At 40.5% G+C, this 24,921-nt stretch overlaps 1 protein-coding gene across 2 annotated transcripts; it reads left to right on the top strand.

Moving 5' to 3' along the window:
- Positions 1-1,599: 1,599 nt before the first annotated feature.
- Positions 1,600-24,851, top strand: LOC138630532 (carbohydrate sulfotransferase 11-like). Of its 2 annotated transcripts, none has more exons than XM_069714948.1 (3): positions 1,600-2,208; positions 16,965-17,044; positions 23,335-24,851. In XM_069714948.1, exons 1-3 carry the CDS (start codon positions 2,115-2,117, stop codon positions 24,178-24,180), a joined length of 1,020 nt encoding a protein of 339 aa, XP_069571049.1. In that variant the 5' UTR covers positions 1,600-2,114; the 3' UTR covers positions 24,181-24,851. The 2 variants fall into 2 exon arrangements, with proteins under 2 accessions (XP_069571049.1, XP_069571057.1); XM_069714956.1 differs by lacking the exon at positions 1,600-2,208 and adding an exon at positions 5,990-6,557.
- Positions 24,852-24,921: the final 70 nt, after the last annotated feature.

The raw sequence follows: 24,921 nt of genomic DNA, 5'->3' as shown, positions 1-24,921 counted from the left end.
CCACGACGTTTGTATGAAGCCCCGGAGTGGCCTTAGAGAGAAAAATGTAATTAAAACGTGCGCACAAATTACTAAATGGATGTCACAAGATACTAAATCATGGCCACGAGATAGCATTTTGTGAACACGAGATAAGCGCTTCCTGCTCACGTTTTAATTAATTTGTGCGCAAGAGGTACGTTTATATAGAGAGACAGCACAGCACAACAGGCCGTCTCCTCTCAGCATGAAGTGCACTTGCACCTGCTTCAAGTGTCAGTTGACCAACGATACAATCCACAAACTTTCAATATCATCGTTATTAATTAATGAAGGGATTATTTTCAGATTGACGGCCAGAACACTAATCTGGAAGAGTGAATTTAGCGAATGACATACAGAAAAACGTCTGGATACATTTTATTGACTGAGCATTTTATGAGCCGGGGGCTTTTTGGAGCTAACCTCTAGCGGTATCCGGTGGTATTACAGTTTAAGGCATTTCTGCATCGGCCTCATTTTTTTTGGAGCTGGAAGCTCCGTCCACTTTTATATAGTCTATGGTGAGTATACTAAAAGAAAAAAGAAAAAAGTTGGCTATATGATGGAAAAATCGATAGTTAACATGTTGTTGCATGGCATAAAATCTTTATTTACCATACTTAAATATTATCCCCCCAAGTCAAGTCAAATCAAATCAACTTTATTTGTATAGCACCCAGCCCTGGCAAACCAATCCATCAATCTCTAACAATTTGGACTGACACGTGTGGATGTTTGCAGCACTAAAGCCGTGTAAAGAATGAAATAGAATGAAGGCGGATATGTATTCATTTTAACTTCAAAATAAAAGCTTCAAATTACGTATATTATTGCTAATACGTGATTATGCGCCACTTTTTTTGTTGTTTGTATATTAGTCCAAATTTATCCCTATTTCTTTGCTCCTGAACTCTTCTCTTACTATTAAATCACACAGTTCATTTGAAACTTTTAAAGTTCCTCTCAAAACCCACCTAATTTCCCCAGCTTTTAAAACTTCTGTTTCTATGTAGATTTTGCATGATTAATTTCTTTTTTGTTGTTGTTGTTGTTGTTGTTGTTGCATGCTTGATGTTTTTAGTGTTTGGAACGTGATTACTTACATTTGGACTAAATTTATCCATTCCGTATTGACCATTTATTTGCACTAAATGATTGATTATAGCCTAGATTTGTCAAAAGACGATGCCAGTTATTTTTGTGCGTCAGTCAACCTATTATTTCAGCTCAATTTATTTGCATTGTTGGGTAGTTTAATCAGTAATATAAGCATATTTAAAACCTTGTGCAAAAACGTAAATTTGTAAAACAACTAAAGATATAAGCATTTGAAAAGGGCAATAATTGCCTCGGAAAGGTTAGGAAGCTCAAGAAGAATGTGACCTGAAAAGAGATCACTAGGTGCAAAGTAACTCAAATTACTAAAGTAAATGTACAGAGTTTCATTACGCCACACGTTCGTGTTTATCTGGGAGGTTTCTGTCACATGAAGCCAACCTCGTGTGGGACTTTTTTTTTTTTTTTTTTTTTTTACTCTGAAAAGGTCTAGCCGGAAGTCTCTTCTGTAATGCCCTCTTCGCTTCAGCTTGACCACCTTTCGTTAAACGTCTGCAAACCCTGCGCGCTTTGGGGAGAAAGGGGTTAACAAAACCATCTGGAAAGACGCCGTGGGGACATATAAATCGTCCCCTTACGCAAACAGAGCGGCGGCCTGCGCTCGGACGACACCGGCAGTAATGCAGCCTGCTCAGCTCGGGCCACAGCAGCACGCACGGACCGAACGATAACCGACAGACACGGCAGGGCAGCGCAGTCTGCAGCCCCGGGGCTCGGTTTGTTTCTGCCCCTTCTTCTTCTTCTTCTTCTTCTTCTTCCCGTCCGCCGCGGTGTCCTTCACACTGGACATGCGAGGATGTACAGGAAGATAAGGAGCAGCAAAGGTCAGCGAGCCGGATCGATGCTCCTATCGGTGATAAAGTAGATACACACAAAAAGAAAACAGGTTTTTTTTTTTTTTCTTTTTCTTTTTCTTTTTTTTGTATGAACCCTGGCAGGATTCGGTTCGGCTTCTCGGTCCTTTCCAGAGCCTCAGGATGAGGAAACCCAAAGTGATCCGGATGATTTTTGCCTTGTGTCTAGGCTGTTTCATTATGGTCATCTTCTACTTTAACAGCAGCCTGAAGCCAGGTGAGCAGAAATTATTTCTCGGTTACAGAACGCAATCCACGTTTTCTGATCCGTTAAACCTGCTAACACGTCCTCTCCTCCGAGCACAAATGTCTTTTTAATCTGCTATTTGTTGCTTTTAAAAAAAAAAAAAAAACCTCGTTGCCTCTCTGTACTCGAAGCAAAAAAAAAAAAAAAAAAAAGCTAACAAATTAGATATCAGATGCCTCGTTAATAGTGAATTGAAAAGAGGAAGTCTCCAACCTTAATCCATTTAAGGATGGTAATTATTTCACCTAATTCCATCACCTGGCTGTCAGTCATTTTAAAGTATTTAATTATAAGGTAACTGTTATTTTTTTTTGTTAATGAATAAAACACATCTCGGTGGGATAAATTGTGAAGCAAGGCCTGCTGGTCTCATTCTTTTCAGATATGATTGACTGGTAATAAAACCCACCCCTATCTTGCATTGTTAAATAGTATGTGGCACGCTGATCATGCACATCATGATCATGCTGATCATACATCAGTAAGTGCAAGAGGTGGCAATTGAGACATTTTTTTTTTTCTTAAACCCAATTCAAGGATTTCTCTGTTTATGTGCGTTATTAATTCTTGTCATTCTGACACTACAGTATGCCCCCCCACCCCCCCCACTCCCAACCATCATGTGTCCATCCTTTTACACTTCCTCCTCATGTCTTCATTTCCACACGAACCGCAGATTTGGATGGAGGAAGTTTCATTTGCCGAACTGATTTGTTTGAGTGTTTCCTCTGCTGCGTGGAGGAAGGCTTGGGGAGCAGTTGCAGCTGGCCGGTTGTGGTGTTGGCCCTCCCTGAAATCTGCTTCCACCTCTTCCAGGTCCCTCTCTCTTGCCACATACAATGGTCTCATTCAGATAGCCTTGACTGTATCAGGGGCCTAAAAGCATATATAGCCCATACTGAGAGGAGGTTTTTTTGTTTTGTTTTGTTTTGTTTTTTTCTTTTAAAGCGAGAGCTCGGTTGGTTCTGTGTGCCTCGTGTGCAGACCAAAGGGACTCCATATTGTCAATGTGCGGTTACACAGCTGAAGCACAATTTTGGGGCTTTTTCAGGCGTTCCAGGTTAAAGAAAACACCTTAAATCCACACGATGGGCATCCACGCGTCATCAGTCTATCGGGTTCAATGCATTCCAGGAGTTTTTTTTTTTTTTTTTTTTTTTTACTCCCAAGCTTTTAAATAGTCCTTTTAATGTGTCGCTTTGATTTTGATGGAGTAACTCCAAAAGTCAGGACACTGAACAGACTTTTACTGCTGATGTTCTTGACCACAATTTAATGTTCTCATGTTAAACTGTCTGTATTAGAAATACAGCCATTGGGCCATTTATAGCTAAAAGGCCAACATTTAGACTTGTCCAAGCAGGAGACGCGCAGGCGTGTTTCCTGACTTTAACGATTAGGATTAATGGGACACTTCAACAGGACACTTTTTTAAGTGTCATTTGTCACACCTGGGCTTCTCCTTCAGGGACACGTCAAAGTGGTTGTTTTTGGAAAACGTCTGTGAAAGTGGCACGACAAAATTTATTCGCGTGTCCTCGAGAAATGCGCAGTTTTGAAATCATCGTAAGTCACTACTTTGGTTGTGGCTTACAAACTAGTACCAGCTCCAAGGTAGCAAGCCCTATCAGTTACCGCACCCGAAATCGACTTCATTCAGCGGATATAACCGAACACATGACTTGGAACTAGGTATTTTGTTCTCAAATTTTCGGTATGGATACGTTGACATAAACACCAGTTCCAGAACAATACTTTTGCTGATACCAATTCTATAAAATCCTTTTTAAGGAAATTAATTTACATCGCACATTGTGGTACAAATCTTTAGTTTTCATGCACGCAGTTTAGAGGGGGGAAAACGTCCTCTAAAACGCCTCGCGTGCGCGTTATCGGCAGACACCGCGATATACAGATGTTCCCCAAACGCCTCGCACTTTGAAAAGAGCTGCTGCTGTAAGATTCAACTAAATTGTAAGACAGGGATTTTCTGTAACGTGTAGTCTGCATTCAAATTGAAGCGCGTTAGTGTAGGCGTAGACAAGATATCGAAACTTGGTACCTCATGTTCAGGCGTTTTTTTTTTTATACCAGATCGTACCAAAACATTTAGTTGCCTTAAAAGTATCAAAGTTCGGTAACCGCCCGTAGACATGACTAGATTTAGGAAAAAGAGTTTATCACGCACTGTGATGAAGAGTAACTTTTGTCATTTTTCAGCCCATTGTTTTGTTGCTCCCGACTTTACTCTTTTGGTTCATTCTCACCGCTCTCATAATTTCTTGCTGGTAAACATCGTGGAGTATGTTAGCAGCTGGAAACACAAATACTCCCTCGTTAGGTTGGTGGAGACCAAACATGGAGCCAAAAAGAGAGGGAATAGTAGAGAAATCGAACACGTCTCGGAATTAATGCTAAATATTGTAGCCACACCCGCTGCGTGTATAAATAAACATGATAATAAGGTTGGCATATCACCTTTATTCAACGGCCAACACTGATGATGAAAAGGACGATTTGCAGTTATTTAGATGAACTTGTGAATTTATACTTGAAGTAAAGGAATTGAGCATTAAGTTGTATATGCTGTGGAGTTTGGGCTTCAATCAAGACGGTGATTGTTTTCTTATTTCTTTATTTTTTTCTACCAAGGCATATATGGAGTATATCAATGTGTGTTAATTTCTCTTTCAAACTCTGAGATGCTTTTTAGTTGAGCCTTTGGCTCCCTGTTCTCCACATCCTGATATACTGTCTCTCTGCTGTTCTTGTGATTCATGGTTCACGGTCAACTTTTTAGGATGTGCGCAACCAATACTCCAAAGAGGCACAATAGATGTAAGGTATACTTTCTGGGCACACTAATACGCGGAGGTTGCCTCTGGTATTACAGTTTCATGTAGCTTGAACGTACCTGGAGTGCAACTCGTGTTTCAGGCATTAAACCTGCATGTCAGCTTTAAAAGGATCTGAATCGCTTTCAGATATACAGCCGGTCAGTCTTTTTTTTTTTTTTTTTTTTTTTTTTTTTGCATTTCGATCTCCTTCCCCACCATCTGGGGTAAAGGTCATAGTGTTTGTTCAAAGACTATATAAAGCAGCAAGAGAGCAGCAACATAACAAAGGAATGCACTGCCAAGTCGGGGTTAAACGGTATCAAATTACTGTATTTTTGGATTGTATGCTTTTGCGCACAAGATTCACAGTGCTATTCTAAATTTAGGATAATTACATAGATGGAGGGTGGCTTTGCTGTACATGTCCTTTATGGAAATAGTAATTTTTTTCAGAGCATAAGATGATCACTGACCATTTTTAATCGGTCATGACATCTGTTAGGGTCTTTTTTTTTTTTTTTTTTTTTTTAACCCTCCTTGTTGTTCTCAATACAGCTCAATCTATCTCATACTGTACAATGCAATGACTCAAGATAAGATAAACTGGCTTTTAGACAGTCTGCAGTCTGAGTTTTTTTTTTTTTTTGGAAACCTTTTTGCAAATTAGAGTATTTTTCTTTGACTCTGTTCTCGAAGAAATGACTTGGTAAGTTTGGCATTTGTTGCAGTGCGCTGTCTTTACTACAAGGGCACTGGGGGTTTCTCCATAAACCGACACAAGTCCTGAAGAGGAATCACCCACACAGATGAAGACGAGGAAAGCTGTGAGGTGAAGCATGATCTGGAATGTGGCGTTGTATTTTATGGCCATGTCAGGATCTTCTCCCCACCCTATCTATTCTCCCTTGGGTAAAAACCCAAGAACACTGATTTATGTCACCAGTAACACTGCAGATACAGATTTGAGTTGACGGCTATCATGTAACGAGTTGTACATATTTAATTCCAAGCAGAACCCGAGACTGTTGTTTGGGCCTTCGGGCAGCTGTTCATTATCCCTGTAGTGTAGAGGAGTACACCCCACCTCATACTTTCCTTGTCAAGGATTGACTTAAGGCCATGAAAGTCCTCACAATTGGCTTTTCATCACGCCAGCTTCGTTGAAACACTTGCAGTGCACTAAACAAATTTGTTCCAGTACTCCTCAGAACAATCTTCAGAGTTGCGGACGTGAAACTACGCAATCAAAACCAGAACAAAACCTCCACAAAGGAACAATGTGTGACTTGATCTTCAAATAATATTCTGCACAGTTGCCAGTTTGAATCAGTTCTGCCTCCTAGCTGCTGCCAGATCCTGGACCATCTAGGGTTATCTGATGACAGCTCAGGGTGGACCCGCTGTTCCAGCCTGTTCTCCTCCAGCCAGATGCATATTCATGACTCAGCGTTATGGGAGCTGATTATACAGCAAGTATTCTGAGTGAGTTTTTCGAAATTTCATTAAGACCATATGCTTTCAGAGCTGATATGCTCAAGTAATTGGATATTGCAGGTTTGTCCTTGCACTACTGAACTTGCTCAGTAACTCTTTTGCTCTACAAAACCCTATTTTATCAGTAAAATCAATAAGGCTCTGTCGTGGCAAAATATTTCACTCTTCTCAACTTTTGTTCAAACTGAAATATCGTTTTGCAAATGATGGATGGATTTCCATAAAATTTTGCACAAAGCTAAATGGTCCGCAAAGGGTTAATTCTAATGACTTTAATTATCCCGTCAATATTGAGCATCTACTCACAGAGCTGGCCGTAAGCAATCTGGGGGCCCGTTTCAAGAGCTAATATTGGGGCCCTGGCCCCCATAAAAACATCAAAGATTTAAGTTTGTTGGCATCAATAATGGTATAATTTCGAACTTTTACATAAATGCATTATGTTCACTTTCAACATCATGGAAAGCCCAACAGAATAATCCAAACGATTCCCTCAATTAAAAACTGAAACTATTCCATTTTTGCTTTGGAATAAGGGTGAAGCCTCACCTCTGTTAGCTACAATTATTCTAGCAATTATTCAATAAATAGCACTCCGTGTTATGTATTAGCTGACACTTTAAACAATTTTCTCAAAAATAAATCAACATCAAACAATGACATACACTGACACAAACAGTTTGGCATTATGGATTTTCTTTTACTATACATTCTTGAAAATCAAATTGCGATAACAGCAGATCCTGTCCCTTTTTTTTGGCTGCATATATATATATATGTATATAATATAATCAGAGTTTTTTTATTTGCTACTTTGGAAACTTTTGTGCAAAACAACATGAATCAGTTTGTCTTGCTTTCTCACATCTTGCTTAGTGGACAAATCTGCTGCAGAATAACATAACTGTGATTGGCCCCGTGCTTATATATTTTTTCTTGGGCTCCTCTCTTCCCATTTCCCAGCATGCTCCCATCCTTTGTAACTTTTAAAAAACAAAACAACCAAGTGAAAGAGATGTTGGTGATTGGTAGAAATTATATTTATTTTTGATAAAACCTGCAGTTTGGGAATATTTTAATGAAAGACATTCAAATAACCTACATATAATTGGCCGAGTATAAGGTGCGGCTGTGAAATATATAGTCCTACCTGTCCCTTTGATTAACAGCAGTTATTCTAAACGTAAAAAATAATAAGGTGACCTGAGTTTTAATCTGCACATGTCCATGCTGTAAGTACTTGGGAGAAGATAAGCTGTGATCGCCGGCAGACCTTCTACAGCTGGACCAATGAATAGGGGTCCGTTTTGGGACACTAATTGGACGATTTGTTGTGTTACCTGGTATTTTAGGTTATTCAGCTCCACTAGGAAAGGTGCGTTTGATTTTCCTCGCCCTCTGGTGGTTGCAGCGGTGTAGAGTGTGATATATTTGAATAAAGTATGCACCGCAGCTCACGGTCCAAAGTGGGTGGAATTTTCACTTCTTGCAGTCAGTCGGAGGCGCGGGGCCTGTTTCATTTGAAACGGGTGAAACACATTTAAGCCCGCCCATGTCTACTCGTACAATTTCGGGTCGACGTCCATGGTTGCCAGACAGTGCGCCCTAAAGAGTTTGGTGACGGTGACTATGTCGCCGAGCTTTGTTTATGTTGGATTCACGAGCTTTCGGCAGGGCGGGAAGGACAGGTAAACGGTAGGAATGGGTCATGATTTTAACATTTTAAAATAGTCATTAAAAAGTAAAAGGTCAAGTAGGTTATCTGATCATCATCTCATCATATTCCACTTGTTTTTAAGGGTGCCTGATAGGAATGTGTCACTACCACCAGAAGCTGGTGGTAATGCACCTAAAAGCTGTTTATTGACCACCATTAAATTACCGAATGAGGAGGAGGAGGAGAACACGTTGCCATCAGGCTCCCGCGCTTTTGTCAGGGATAATCTGCATGGCTCTGTAAAAATCAGGTGCCAAGGCGCAAACAGCAGAAACAAGCAAAAACTGCCATAACTGTTAAAAAAGGTCTGCGTAGAACTGCTTGAACAACTAAACAAATATGAGGTGCAGTGCAAACTGTTTCAGGTAATGCTAGCATGTAAACCTACCGAGACTATACACAGCGATTTTTAGAGCAAAGCACCAAGCAGATGGTCCAACCACAGATCAACGGTCAACAGCAAGCTTTGTCACCAGATGCATGTTTTGATGATAGACATGCAGAAGCTAAATACATGCTTCTCATCAAGTCTTTGAATAATAGTTTAATTGTTTTCAGTGAGTATCGAGTGTTTTTTTCTGTATTTAGATACAGAGTTCAAAGTCACAACAACTATCAAATGACATTCATTATCCTCACAGGATGAACTGTTTGAATAGCTTTGGTGATCTTTAAAACAGTCCTCCTAGCACCAATATCAGGTCAGTATTTCATTTGGTGACCTGTTAATGATAACCTAAATTTGCTGCTCACACATTTTGAAGCCCATGCAGCAGAGAGAACATTTAAACATTGGAGTGGATCCAAAAGAGCAGACGAGACCTCTTGGGATATCTGTTTATCCAACAGCAGCATAGTGTTTGTCAGTGCCTAACATTTGATTTTACTTCTGCTATTTTGTCTTAATCATCACTCGGTTAGTTTGCGGAGCGATATCTGCGCCTTCAGCCGTCCAAATGCACGCGTGTTGGAAACATGCAACTCTCCAATTAACTTTTCTTTCGGCCAGTAAATGCAAATCGGTATCTCGCGGCCTAAACGGGATCCGAAAAATGTTCACATCTGCATACATTCTTCTAAGGCTCAATAAACAGAAACTACGCCACCCACATGCTGCTGCCTTTGCACTAACACCCTTTGCTCACACATTAGTGGCCTAAAAGGATCAGGCTTCGCCTTGTACAGTGTGTCTCTCAGTAAAGCCACTCTTTGGCAGGAGAGGTCGAGGAGGAGGGGGCCCCGGTTTCCCCAGTGGGACCTAAACACAGACCTCCGTTTATGGCCTGGACAGCAGGAACACACATCAGCCCTTCTACATTTTGCATTTCCTAAGCTCTCGGTTTTGTGTGTACCTTGAGGAATGCAGCGGGGTTTTGGGTCTAGACAGGGTTAAACCAACAGGACTACTCCTTCCTTTGAATAGTCTGTAGGTGGGGTCGGTGAATCTAATAACTCTTATATTAATGGGGAACTTGAAGACAGCTGATGCACTGTGTTTGGTCAGAATTGGTTTTGAAGATCTAGATGTCTTTGTAGCATTTATTTATTTTTTTATTTTTTTCTGCCAGCTTTTCTGCTTCCATTCTTCTGTTCAGATTTAATAATTTATTTAGTCTGCTCTCTGATATTTTCATCTGGCTTTCTTTCAATTACCTCGTGACAAGTTGTAAATTTCCTCGCGTGCTGACTGATGCCTCATTTAGAAGGGGAGTGATGGTGCACAATGGACTCTTTCAGTGTGCCATCTCAGCTTGTTGCTGAAACATTCTTAGTCTGGCAGGTATTTGTCAGTTCCTAAATTATTTCAGACGTTGCCTCTGTTGACTGGTGTTTCATTTAGAGAGGGTAAAAAAAAAAAAAATTGCTTTGGGAGTGGTCGTGCTGGAAATGTTCCTGAGTCACTGGTAGTTTCCATAAGGAAGTGGAAATGTGTTTAGAAAACGGGTCAGATAACTCGGCGTACCGGAGCTAAATGGCTCCCCTTTGGGGGTTGTTCAAGGCAGAGGACAAAACCTCTCTTTGGCATGATCATCTCTAACTCCCCTCATTTCAGTAATAGGGCATCATTTGGCATTTTGACAGAGGTGATTGCACTAATCGAGAGGACTACTTGTGTTCCCCAAGAATCGGCTCTAATCACTGTGAAATTGTCTCCTTGTGCATACAGCAACTTGGCCATTGCAATAATAAATATGACATTGATCTCTCTGCCAGGTAGGTAATGGATTTTGTTGATTCATTGTAATTTAAAATCCACCCCGCCGATAAAAACCCTCTAGTGGGCAGTGATTTCATGTGGACAATGTCTGCAAGGTGTGTTTAAAAAAAGGAAGCTAAATCCAGTGAGTAGGGGCAGTGGGGAGCGATAGTTGTGTTTTTGCCAGTGAGAAACTTGCACGTTTTCAACAAGCTGTGAGCAGGTGTGTTGTCATGTTAGACAAGCCAGCTGCCGGTTTCTTTGTCAGTCGCAATAGAACTGTGTGACTGTCAAAGAAACTCCACCCGGTTGCGCTTTTGACCTGACAGGCCTTCTTGGCTTTTGGACAGTGACTGTCTTCCCCCCTTATGAAATATGAAAGCCACTCAAAACACCCGGCCCATATCATTACTGTAGCCTTTCTGGGGCGTCGCATGACTCTCCATTGCCAATTTCTTTGAGTATGACACAAAATGTGCACATATAGGTGGCCACGAAAACGCACGTAACACAGATACTTGTGTTTATCAAGTGACAAAAAAAAAAAAAAAATGCTTCCGCCTGCACCGTATGCAGCCTCATTTGAAGGGGCCATCATAGAGCAGACAGAGATGCAATATTGTTAAAAAAAAAAAAAAAAAATAAGGATAACGCAGCACATTTTTAGATCATCTGTCCAAGGAGACGTGTATAGCATTGCACCTGGATGTAAGCATAACAATTGCCACAAATAGATGAGTAAGGACAGCTCGAGTGCTATCCAGCGGCTGACGTGCAGTTTGTACCATAAATTCCGCTTAATACTCCCTACAGCCTTCACCTGAAGGTCCCGTAATAGATCTTGAGATCAACTGAGGCGCCAAGACTGAAAAACAGACAAAAAAAAAATACTGCAGCAAAATCCAGCCATTTCAGTGGAACTACAAAATCCAAACGGAAACATGAGACATGATTTTGCTCCGTTGAACAATAGTAAGCTGCCTTGACGGTGCTGACTTTTGGGGGGAGTGCCAGAGAGTCCAAAATTATTTATGATCATATATTCAATTATACAGTTATAGCTTTTTAGGTGGGCTGCCCTCATTTTTATTCAATCTTATCAATTGGTCTAAAAATAAATAAATATGCACCACAAAATTAGAGTAGTTTGCAGACGGTTACACTACAAGACAGAAGACAGTACGCGTATGTCTTTTAACGTTGGGGAATATATTATACCTTAACAACTGGCTTGTATGCTAGCGCTTAGCTTACCAGCTTTGGTATCACACACGAGCATTTTGTTATATGATCACTTTGTCACGAAACTTCTAGAGTCAAATTATTTTTGCAAAAAATGTGGTTATTACCATATTTATTTCTCTGTACCACTTTCTGGTGGGACCAGGCTTTGTAACGCGAATGTCTTGCTTCTGAGACGTGTCAGTGTTTGGTACACTGTGACTCTATTTACGCTTCTGATCTGTGAGGCTCAGTGATCAGTGGGAGTAAGAGCCCACAGATGATAAAAAAGTATATTGCTCGGAAGTATTTAAAAGGTGCACATCATTTGAAATGAATTGTAAATGCTTATGAAACCTGTGCGAGATAACTTTCACAGATGGTGGTTCAGCACTTTAACGCATTCAAAGTTTTACTAAAAAAAAATAATAATAATAATAATTTATAAAATCCAGTGGTTTATCCATCATCTACTCGTTTATTCCTAAAAGTTTGGTCACCGCTGTTGTGCTGTGTACGTGTGCCATTGGCTGGCTCCAGTCAGCGTGTCGGTGGGTTTGCAGCTTTATAAGCGGCCCGCCAGCCACGGCTGGCCTGATAACGCCCCGCTGAGGAGACGGGTGCAAAGCACAGAGATGTAGGTTTGCTAACTCGCGCTCTTTTTGTGTGACACACCTTTGTATCTCCGTCTCATACTCTCACGCCGCCCCCCCCCCCCCCCCAAAAAAAAAAAAAAATCTTCCAAGTCTTGAAGCCCTTCCATTATAAATAAGCATTTGTATGTTAGTGTAAACATCGGGCTTTTTCATATTTTACACGCTGCTACAATTTCACATCTATTGCAAACCTTTCTCTGAGTTTATTAAATACCTGCAGCATCAAAAAGCTGCAGTTGCACACACACACACGCACGCCCGCACACACACACACACACACACACACACACACACACACACACGTGGCAGCCGTAACTTCATTAATTACTTTTAATTGTAGATTATCCTCGACGTGGAGACAGATACTGTCTAGTGAGCTGCACTGCAATTATTTGTTACATGAGGTCCGTCCTCAGATTGGAGCTCAGTTACAGCTGTTGAGATTCTACTGTTATTAAAAGTCTTTTTTTTTTTTTTAAAGTCTACTAAAGTGCATATAGATGCATTCCCATAAAATCATTCTAATCGTTAAAGTGACTACCAGAATATGGCAATAAGTCGCCTTGTAAAAATGAAGACATGTATAATTGTACCATAAGTGGCTGTAGTTAAAAAAAAAAAAAAAAGAAGTTATTATTACATATGCAAAGATTCTTCAATGTTTTTTGTCATCAGCCCACTCAGCAGATTCAGTCTGAATATTATTAGTTATTTAGTTGGGATATTGTCTTATAGGACTTTATGGGTGACCTTTTTTTCCACTCACCAGCAACAGCATCTTTTCTCCTGGAATATCGAAAGAGTTAGTCAACCAAATTATAGTTAAATAAATTATTTGTAAAAATGTAAATGAGTATTAATAACCTTTGTACTCTATTAATAGTGAGCCCCCAGGCACTTCCCTTGAGTCTCACTGCAACAGGTAGCGAAAAGGTGGCAACCCTGACAAATGTGACAACTCGTGTTTGTCACTCGTCAAAGATATCGATTTACTTAACAAGGCTTCGTCACATACTGAAGTAAATGATACTTCAACGATGACACAGCACAAGCCAGCATAGAGCAAGATTGTGGGTTCATGATTTGCAGCTGTTTGCAGGTTATTACTCCAGTTCTCTGTGGGGAAACAGGTGTTATGTCATTGTTTCTGCACTGGTAACCATGTCTCACACAGGGACATCAACTTCCTATGAACGTGGCCTGGAGCTGATGACTTTGAAACGGGACCAAATACTGAAGTGGATATTGTGCCTAACAGTTCTAATCTTTGAACCCAGCTAAAGAGTGTCGCAAGATCATGTGAAGTGGGATTGGCTTGGGTTGCACTTTTCCTAAGACTCAAATCTGAGCTGTCCCTGTTCTGTTCTGAGTTAAACTTAATTTAAACAACAAAGTTGGGCAATTTCCTGAATCAGTGTCTTGTTTTCACTGGGCTATTGCTTATAACTTTATCAGTGGAAAAGTAAAGATTTGATGACGTAAACAGCCAAATGAACCTCCCGATGGACCCTGGGGCAAAATATTTTTGGATGTGCCCCTGTTGCATTGCCAGTTTAATCATTTTCTATTAACGTAAACGATTAGAATATGTCAGAATGTTGTTTTTATGTTTCTTCTCATTTTTGGGGGCATTTTATACAGATAATGAAAATAATTGTTACTGTTCTACTATAATGGAGTTAAACAAACTTTTCTCAAGTTTTTGGTTTGTTTATTACCTGACACAGTAAAAATAGCAGTAATTTAATAAAACACAACTCATTTATTGTACAGTTGTTGTAGAAAACCCTATAAGAATAATGACAGCATTACCTCCAAGCTAACGCTACACCAGAAAAATGTATCTATAATTTTTTTTAAATCTTTTTTTTTTTTTTTAAATCACCATGTGACAAAACAAGGTCACCTAAAGTCTACTCATCTCAGAAAAAAAAGAAAGAAAAACATACATAGAATTTAACAGTGAAGCAAATAGACAACACAAGGATAGACACGTTACATTGGTTAAACAGTGATGTCCTGTAAGGACAGGGGTTTGATCTACATTTTAAAAACCTGCCATTTCAAATGTAGCCATTTTAAAATCATGCGGCTGAGTCAAATGGACGCTTGTCTCCGAGTAACACAGCTCTCCGTGTGTTGGTTTGACATCTTACAGCTGCGGGTGGCAAAGTCAGATGAGTCAAAGGACGAGGAATCGTTCCAAAAATCAAACAAACTTAACCTCCTGTCGAGTTGCTCACAGGATCTTGGACATTTTTTTTTTCAAAGACTGCTGTTGTTCCTAATTGATTTGATTTGATGGTGAGTTGTGACCATACAGCAGTCTGGTAATGTGCTCATCCCTGGTTAGACTGACAGCTATGTGGCTATTGTAGTATGTGAGTGGGTGAATTAGTTTCATTCAGTGCCTCGCGAGTGTTCGGGAACCTTATTAAGCCGACCTGTGAATGAAAATAAAATACATAAATAAACGGGACACGTTCAGGACGACAGCACACCTGACGAAATTTTTGTTTGAATTGCTGGTATTATGTGGCTCCTCCTTGTTGTTGGCTGTCAGTCATCATTCAGTTCATCCAATAACTCCGAAATGTCATCGCTGGAAAGACGAGTCGTCTGAATATTCTTCTTCCGACCACAACAAGAGCAGCCGTCTCTCCGCATTTGCGCACCCGATTAGTGACGTGCCTTTCAGTCGTACTAAAACACACATCTCCTGTAATTACTTGCAGGTTTAGTAAATACCGTTGCGGGTGCCTTATTTAGCTATTTGTATTTCCCCTCCCAGTATTTTGCACATTTAAAGTTGAAACTCCCAGTATTGCGTACGCTTTCAGGCAAACGCGCAAAAATGGACGGCGTGTGTTAAATTGCACATTTGAAACGTCGTTAGAAGATCAGCTTGGACATTTTTTATTTTTTTTATTTTTTTGCGGGTGATGTGAAGTTTGCAGGTGATTTTACACACGCAAACCTTCAGTGAATCAGGCCCTTAGTCTGTAAATTTGCAATTAAGTCACAGAAGACAATGTGTCAGGTGGAGGTTGGTGGATTTTTGTCATTGCTCCAAGCTCGTTTCCCCGCTTTCTACTTTTTTTTAATCCCAAACAACCGTCTGCAGGCTGAAGCTTCACAGTATTAATGGACATTTATATAAGTGGTATCAATCTTCTTTTTTTTTTAAATCTAACTCTTGGTAAGAAAGCCAGTGTATTTGCCAATATGTAAATTCCTTTATTGTAGAATACCATAAGAAACTCATTTCTTTTCTGTTTTATTGTGTGAATACCAGGCAGACATTTGACCAGTAATAAATGTTCTCCAGTCAGTTACGAACCTGCATTCAAATTCTTCAGACTGGTGATTGTCGTACTTTGTCTCAAACTGCATTTACGCTCAATCCCAAAAAAAATTTTAGGTTTAAATTGGAGTGAAGTTGCTACAGCCTTTTCCTGCAGAGCGACAGTGTTACATCCACTCTCAGAGGCCACAGATTCACTATGTTTGCTCAAAATGAAATTCGAGGTTCAGGTTGTGAAACTGTGTACCCGACTGATGCCTGTGAAGCTGTGTAATCTGATGCTGCGCTGAAAGCTCATATGTGCAAACAATAGCTCGAGGATATTATCTACTGTAGGTTCTTTCATGTTTTTTTTTTTTTTTTTTTCTGCTTCCTTTCAGCCCACAGAGTCTAACAAAAGCTACTTTTTTAAACAAAAATGATATGTTCTTCACTGCCAAAACCTTTTTATATCTACCATTACAAAGGCACTGGAGCTGATAAAACTATAGCAGTAACAATAAAGTTCACTTTATTGTTCTTGCGCAACATTTATTTATTCTGAGTTTGCTTTACTGTTTTACATTACATGTACTCTTTTCTAGTGTATCTAACAGTGCACCCTCCAGTTGGTATCTTTGACGCATTTAGACGTGGTCGGTGGTTGGCGGTCGGTCAGATTTCCGCCATGACTCTGAAAGAAAAATCATCATAAAAAAAAAAGAATAAAAGAAAATCAAACAAAGAAATGAAGTGGGAAAAACAATACAGTATTTGATTTATTTTAATCTATACATTTAATATGCCATAATTGAATGAGAAATATTTGTTCATGTTGTTGCGATTTTAGTTTATTTAAAACAAAAAAATGAGGTAATTGTACTTTTCAACAGTCTTTGTCATAATTATGAGTAGTAAATGCATTTTACGTCTTCCATCCCTAACCTGCATTTACAATGTAACTACCTCTCCACTGTCCATGTGCTTGTCGTTTACTTTTTTTTTTTTTTAACTAAACATGGTAAAAGCAATTAATAATAGAGTGTATTTACCATATTTAGTGTCGTGGTTAATTAAGAGGGTTTGTCGTACAAAAGTAATAGTATTTGTCAACCTTTTAATGTTTGTCTTCTCTCTCTTATTATCTCCCCCTCTTATATTTTTCCTTTTTGTGGAGCACTTTGTTAAGTTGAATATATAAGAAGTGCTATATAGGCAGTGCTATTTGTTTCATAGCACTTTAACTACGTTATCACTAAGTTAACTTAATACATCTTTGCTTTGTCAACTCTGAGTGAGCTTTTGTGTTCTGTTTCCTCAGCATCAGAGCCGGTGGGCGAAAGAAGCAGTGAACAGAAGTCGAGGAGAAGTCCTCTGCAGACGCTGTACGATGGTGACCAGGTCAGTCCTTTCTAAATTTATTATCTTAACCTTACTGCCAAGCATGGACTCTTTTTTTGTTTGTTTTTTTTTTTTTTTGCACACATTCAATATTTATTTATTATGTATTTTTTCAGGATGACTGCATTTTCTTTTGCAAACTCCATTCAAGCTCTCACTGACAAACTCAGAAAAGCGCTTTTTGGCAAAGGTGATAATAAATTGACTTTTTAAGATTCCTTGTGTGTTCCTGGCACAGAAGGTTTACACGTTTGGCCAATGCACTGACACGGCCCAAAATTCAACTGGCAGACAGAAATAACCACAAACAAGCTTGGCCAGATGTTTAATAATATGCAGGTGTCTCATTTGTAAGACCAAAATCCAGAAGTGCACCCCTGTTGAGGACATAACGTCAGCATTACGCACTAAGCATTACTTTATTTCTGTCTACAACAACCTGGATATGTTTACAGCTGATTGAGACTAAAGTGCCCTTTTGCGCCACATAAATACATAATTAGTATGATCATGAGAGGTGCTATTGCTGCTGCTCTGTTCTGGAAGTCCACCATCCTTCTGTTACACAAGTGATGGCTTCAGTGTCTGCGAGGGGTTTTCATTGCAGTTATTACTTAAGTGGAGATTAGTTTAGACCAGAGGTCTTCAACAGGGGGTCCGTGGACTGCAGGGGGTCGTGCAATTTTTGGTTGATTAGACCAAAAATTTTTTTCTCTCCCCTTCAATTTAAATGTCTTTAAATACACATTAACATGAATCCAATACATTGTAGCGAATGGATAAATGGAGGCAAGATAACTTGTATGTTTATACATGGCAGTGGCACTAATAGGCCATCACTCATTTTCGTTTCCACATTTATGTTTAGAATTAAAAACGTCAATTTGAATAGCTTGTATGCATGATTATCATGAAATTGACAGACAATGTTGATAACACACACACACACACACACACACACACACACACACACACACACACACACACACACACACACACACACACACACACACACACACACACACACACACACACACATTGGCATTGGTATCAGTTGACAAGGTATGTTTATAAATGGCAGGGGCACGGCCGCCCTACTCTCTGTACCTTGCACACGTTTAAAATAAAAACATGACTATATGAACCTGTGCTATATTTGAATAGCTTAGTATTGAATGCACAATAACAAGGTGTGTTTATACATGGCAGTAGGCCCAGTTTAGTATAAAACACAATTTTATACAATATATATATATATATATATATAGTAGGGGGTCCCTGCTCCATCTCTCTATCAGTTTGGGGGTCCTTGGCCTGAAAAACGAAAGACCCCTGCTTTAGACCAATAAAAAGTGTCTGTGGTGGATCATCACACATGTTGCTGTTTGTCTTTTTCAAATCAAATGTTTCAATATTCCATTAACCAATACGTCCAATTACATTACCAACAAGATTATTGTAGTGCAGAGATTTAGAGACGGATAACTGAAAGTCTCCATTTAAAAGCTGAAAAACGTAAGCAGTTTACGCAGCCTCTGTGACGTCACCCACGGCTGTGGTTTTGAAGCTCAGTTCCAGGTAAATCTGCCCGTCTCCATCTTGGCAATGCATGACTCAGCTTTACTCTAATCCAAAAATGGGCTAAGAGGTGGTGCGGGGCTGGAATTTGTTTGCTGAAATCTGCAGGCAGCTCGTCAATCTGTGACAGCATCCATCTGTCACTCAAAGCAGCCCAGCCCTTAATTCTTAATGACTTTAAGCCTTGAAACAATTTAATTGGGTGAGTTATATAAACATTGGATCCCCGTACAGTTGCCATGATCAGAAAATTATTGCTTGATTTGTATCAGGCTGTAAACATGTTTATTTCTGGTTGGGCATTTTAAACAAGTCATGCTGCTACATTTAAAAGCATTTCTATTAAAAAAGGGCAATATAACTTTAACTGACCTCCATGTAGTTCAACACACAGTGCTCTCCTTTCCGGTGTTTACGGAAGGTGCGACAGGGTTGTGTGAGTATAGCCATGCTGTGGATCCAAGTCAAACCCGCCAATAGAATCCGGTGTCTCATCCATCAGCATAGGTCCCATTCATTACAATCAAGTCAACTTGCAACCAAAAGTTTTTGACTGGCAACCAAAAATGGTCTTTTTGAGACACAATAACGAGGCAGTGTGACTAAAACCATCATAACTAATGGTTATTATTAACCATTAGTGCGGCACTAATCTCTGCCTGTCTGACTGACATCAGTGGTGTGAGGACTCACACCAGCTGAAAATCAACCTCGACAAGACCGAACTGCTCTTCCTTCTAGGGAAAGACTCTCCCACCCTCGACCCGACTATTACCTTTGACAACTCTGTGTTATCCCCGACCCTGACTGCTAGGAACCTCGGTGTGACACTCGACAGTCAACTCTCTCTTTCTGCCAACATCACTGCAACAACACGTTCCTGTAGATACATGCTGCACAACATTAGTAAAAATAGGTCCTCTTCTCACTCAGAAGGCGGCGCAGGTTCTGGTCCAGGTTCTGGTCCAGGTTCTGGTCCAGGCTCTGGTCATCTCACGTCTGGACTACTGTAACTCCGTCCTGGCAGGTGTGCCTGTTAGTGCCATTCGACCTCTGCAGCTCATCCAGAATGCAGCAGCTCGACTGGTCTTTAACCTCCTAAATTCACTCCCACTACTCCGCTCCCTTCACTGGTTACCAGTAGCCGCCTGCATGGTACTGTAATGTTTGCAATCCAAATCATTTTATTCTCCGTTCACATATTCTTACTTACAAATTTGATTTTTAATTTTGATTTGATTTGAACTGTTTTTATGCTTGCATAAAAAGATACTAAAATACCTTCATAATCCAGCTGCTATGCACCAGTCTTCATAAACTCCTGCTATAAGTCGGGCTAATAAACAAATCAGCTCAAAATTGTTTTAAGTCTTGGATAGTTTTTCACATCAAGCACAGCTGCCATGTTGTTTAATCCTGCAGTAAAAACAAAAGGTCAGCCATATTTGTTGAATTACACAAGAGACATTTATGGAGGAAGATTCATGGGTTTGTACAGCTTCTGTCAGGCTGCAGACAATGCAGAGCTCAGGAACTTCCGAGCTGCATTTAATAAAGGCGAGACAAATATTCTGGAGACATTTGACTCGTTGGTTCATGAAAAGATTTAACACACTGTCATTAAAATCAGTAACATGAGCAGTTGTTTTTTTTCAGGAAATGTAATAAATGAGTGGATTATTTATTCTTTGGACCAGTTCACCGAGTTTCTGCCAGCAGATCTGCTCAAACAGTACTGAACACAGTAAACAGTGAATGTGTTTTTGGAGCTCAGAGTTCCACAGAGATCAGACCACATGCAGACTTTATTTCCAGTGGACTCATGAATTACTCTTCCCCCAAATGCATCCTCCTATTTTTTTCCTCTGGGCTTCTCACTTTAATAACAGTAATAGTATGACTGCATCACGGAGTTATTTCGATTTACACAATTACGTTCCCGCCCCCGCTCTGATTTGGAACAAACTCACTTTTGATACTGAGCACACAGATAACTCAATGTGCCTTTTTTTTTTTTAAATAATAGCTTGTGTGCACTAAATGGTTGTTATTATTTACTTTTGTGCTTGACCTTTGCCTATCAGAGGGGATTTTCCTCTAATAAACAGCCCTGGGTGGAGCGCCGAATGGTCCCTTTCTGTCTCTTCATCTTTTCTAATATTCATCCTTGACTTGTGTTCGAAAATCCAGCGCTGCAGACGCCCCTCTGTTTCCCATTAAAGCTCCCTGTGAGGAGAAGGAAGGTGTGCACGCCAGTAAAACAAACCAGCTCCAGCCGACATCATTGACTTAATTGCCTGTGATATTTTTTTTCTTCTTCCATCCCACTTAAATGCCTCCCCGACAGAAGGAACCTGCTGAGCTGTCGGGCTGGAAGCAGTGAGGGGGAATTAATGGGAGGCAGATTTATTTCTTTGTTTACATCTGTAAACACAGCTTGTGAATGGCTTGGTGTTCCTTTGCTCTTGGATGTTGCACTCTGCTGATGTGCAGCAGGTAATTAGGTGAAAGGCTAAGTGACAGAAGTGGAGGACAATGGCCTGCTCATTTGATTACAAAATAAAATCACCGCAGTGGACCAAAGAACACTTTATATCACTGATTTAATTTTTTGACCGGTGAGCAGTGGTGGTCTTTGGACTGATGAACAGCTTTTTGACGAGGAAACGACCTTTTAGATATTTCTGTTTTTTGATGTTTGCCTTTTTTGTTATATATATATATATATATATTTTTGGCTAAAACATATTTGCATTTATGCCATCATGTTTTTAGGTTGTACATCTGTTCGACCCATTCTTGTGAACGTGCTATCTCAGCAAATTTGGCACAACATTCACTTGGACTCGAGGATGACCTGATTACATTTTGGTGGTCAAAGGTCAAAGGTCACTGTGAACTTACAAAACACATTTGTGACCCTAACTCAAGAATTAATTCACTAATTCTGACAAAGCTTCACCTGTCTAGAAGGATCAAATTATTGTCCAGTTATCACACAGCTTGAACATTGAATAGTGAGTATTAAAGTGAATTACAACAAAATTATTTTATTATGAAAATTAGTACAGTTTTAAACATTGTTGCCAAATGGGAGATAGCATATGATTTTAAAAAGTGACAAATTCACAAAAGATTTTTTTTTTTTTTTTTTGGTTCTAAAACACCTTTGTAATTTGAGTGTAATAATTGAATGTAATTTCATGATTTATTAATTTTTGTCCTGCCTTAAATGGATCTAGTATTGCATTCAGTTACTTATTAAATCTCGCCCTTAAGTATATACTGTAAGTGCTGCTTTTTGCAACATTCAACAAGCTTAGGATTTTTGGTAATCTCTCTGAATGACCTGTTTGTCTTGTGGTGCATCCCAGTGGGCTGTTAATGCCCTCGGAAAACTGCACAAAATCATGCACACGAGGTGTAAGGACGCATGAAGTGGCCAAACTGAGATGAAGAGTCAGTGCTGGCCTCCTTGATGTTCCAGTGTCCGCCAGTAAACACAGAGAGCCACACATCAGGTCAGGCACCGAGTTAAACTTAGAGTCTTAGGGCTCCGACCGCTGCAGTGGTGAGCCGGGTAAGTAAATGAAAGAAGTAAATAAGACATTTGTGCCATGAAGAGGCTCAGCTGAGTTGGGTGAACTGTCTTTTTTTTTTTTTATTAAGGCAGTAAGGGGATGGCAGCGATGGCCCATAATTAAGACCACCGGAGGAGAAGAACCTGTGAATATATGTTCTTGTATTTAAGAGCATCTGGGGCTCGGCTATATGCAGAATGTGCACGGTATCTGCTAAACATGGCTAACTTTAGTCTGGCTAGTTTTTTTTTGTTTTGTTTTTTTCCCAGTCCGGTAATTGTAGATAGGCTTTTGCGGTGTCAGATTGCGCTATGCAAAATTTGCATAATGTTCTTGAGTGATGTCATCCGAGTCAGCGTTGGCTGTGGCTGACGAGAGGCTTCAGAATACCAGCTTAACATACCTGAACCACAATGCCATATAATCTTTTCCACCAAGCGCCCCCGCTAGTCATTACGAGGTAAAAGATCGTTATTGTTTCCCTCGGTGTGCTCAACTTGAGATCCGTTTCCTCTCCAGAGAAGCGTTTCTTCCCTTCTAGTTATAATGGCAATCCACCAAAGTGTGAGCGTACCTGGCTCCTAAAGGAAATGGAAGACGACACGGCGATTGTTTTATTTCACGTCACACCCGTACGTTTAATTACCAGACTTAAGTACAACTCCTCTGAACTGTACGCTTCACTTAGTGCTCACATTATCCACCGTTAATTGGGCACTTGTGATGTGCGCGCTAGAATCTGAGCCCCGAGGTGCGTCATTTTCTGCCAGACCAGAAGTCCAAAATCCCAAAATGTCAAAATGTAACCAAGAAAAGCGTCAAAATCTCAACATTTGACACAAATTAGCAAATGTTTGGTATTTCTGCTTGAAAAATATCTCCATGATAAATTAGTTATCAGAGAGGTTACAGGTTAATTTCCTCCAGCTCGGCTCATTAATTCCTTCACTATCTTCATCATTTCAGCTCTAAATTCAACACTTTTTTTTTTTTTTTTTGGTGAATATAATGTTGTTATAGCTAGTAGTGGCCCAAACTACCCCAAAGTTATTCTTTTAAGGCGGACAATCATAGCTTCAAGTTTTCTCCCCGTTTAATGCGTCTTCTGGGGTTGTTTTTTTTTCCCTGTAGGCCGAGTCAGCAGTCCAGGCCGTCCATCAGGGTCGACGGGAGCTGTTAGAAGAAGCCTGCCGCTCTTACACCCGCAAGCGCAGAGTCCTTATCCCCGAGGATCTGAAGCACGTCATCGTGGACGACCAGCACGGCTTACTGTACTGCTACGTGCCCAAAGTGGCCTGCACCAACTGGAAGCGGGTGCTCATGGTTCTGACTGGCGTCGCTGGATCCCACACCGACCCGCTGGCGATCCCCGCCAACGAGGCCCACGTGCCAGGAAACCTCCGCACCCTGTCGGAGTACTCCACCTCCCAGATCAACCAGCGCCTGCGCTCATACCTGAAGTTTGTCTTCGTACGCGAGCCCTTTGAGCGGCTGGTGTCTGCGTACCGCAACAAGTTCACACGGAGCTACAACACGGCATTTCATAAACGATACGGCACGAAGATAGTGCGCCGGCACAGGCCCGACCCGCAGCCGGAAGCTCTGGAAAGAGGAAACGACGTCTCCTTCGAGGAGTTTGTGTATTACCTCGTGGACCCGGGCACCCAGCGAGAAGAGCCATTCAACGAGCACTGGGAGCGGGTGCACTCCCTGTGCCACCCCTGCCTCATCCACTACGACGTGGTGGGGAAATACGAGACGCTGGAGCAGGACTCCCGTTACGTGCTGCAGCTGGCCGGGGTGGAGGACCAGGTCAGCTTCCCCGCTTCGTCCAAGAGCACCAGGACTACAGGAGACATGGCGGCCCAGTTCTTCCATAACATCAGCCCGTTTTACCAGAAGAAGCTGTACAATCTCTATCGCATGGACTTCCTGCTCTTTAACTACTCTATACCAGCCTACCTCAATTTCAGATGAGGCTGGGCGTCACTCACCTCGAACTTTCTGAGCCTGGACGCTTTGTTTTTGAGATGACTCTCTGTAGGCTTTAGTATGAACACTGCAAACTGTTTCAATAGAAAAAAAAAAAAAGCACCACAAAAGCATTAAAAAAAAAAAAAAAAAAAAAATGTCCTGATCAGAGCTCCAAAGAAAACGCATTACTTTTAGAGACTGAACATCAGGATGAGGAACATGTGCGGAGCAGATACAAGTTTGAGAGAATCTTCTTTCCCCAAGATCAGTATTTGACTGTAAACAGGGATCGAATTCATGTCGGTCACTGCCTATGAACTCTTAGTTTAATTTCATTTCAGTTGTTGTCTGCTGTTTCAAAAGTGTGTTTGCACGACAAATGTTATCTCTGCAAGGTGCACTAAGCATAATGAGTAAAGTATTAAAATCCTATCAAGACCGTGAATGTCTCCAAACGTACGTGCCTTTGATCGTGGACCTTATTTTGTCCCCAGACGACAATGACATCTTCTGTAACTGTGACTCTCGTTTACTTTTTTGTACTGTAGGAACAGGTTTTTTTTTGTGTAACTATGATATTGTTTTTATTTATTATGTTATTTCTGACCCTACAAAGTCAGACAAACCAAAATAGACATAGTTTCTCTCACAGTTTTCAAATAAATGCATTTCAGCAAGAATTTGTTTATTGCTTTAAATATTAGTTATTAATATTTCAAAGTTTACAGGGCAGCAGTCAGAGCG

Source organism: Brachyistius frenatus, unplaced genomic scaffold, assembly GCF_029030835.1.
Source record: "Brachyistius frenatus isolate BFR_SWC_R1_liver_20210118 unplaced genomic scaffold, ASM2903083v1 Contig_4, whole genome shotgun sequence".
NCBI classification, from domain to species: Eukaryota; Metazoa; Chordata; class Actinopteri; family Embiotocidae; genus Brachyistius; species Brachyistius frenatus.
Note: the sequence above shows the minus strand (reverse complement) of the source record. Positions and strands in the feature narration are given on the sequence as shown.

What these genes read in the sequence shown, in the direction of transcription:
- LOC138630532 (XM_069714948.1), top strand. Translation starts at nt 2,115, where the DNA reads ATGAGGAAACCCAAAGTGATCCGGATGATTTTTGCCTTGTGTCTAGGC. An exon ending in TAACAGCAGCCTGAAGCCAG is followed by an intron (nt 2,209 to 16,964) that starts GTGAGCAGAAAT and finishes CTGTTTCCTCAG; the next exon opens with CATCAGAGCCGGTGGGCGAA. An exon ending in CGCTGTACGATGGTGACCAG is followed by an intron (nt 17,045 to 23,334) that starts GTCAGTCCTTTC and finishes TTTTCCCTGTAG; the next exon opens with GCCGAGTCAGCAGTCCAGGC.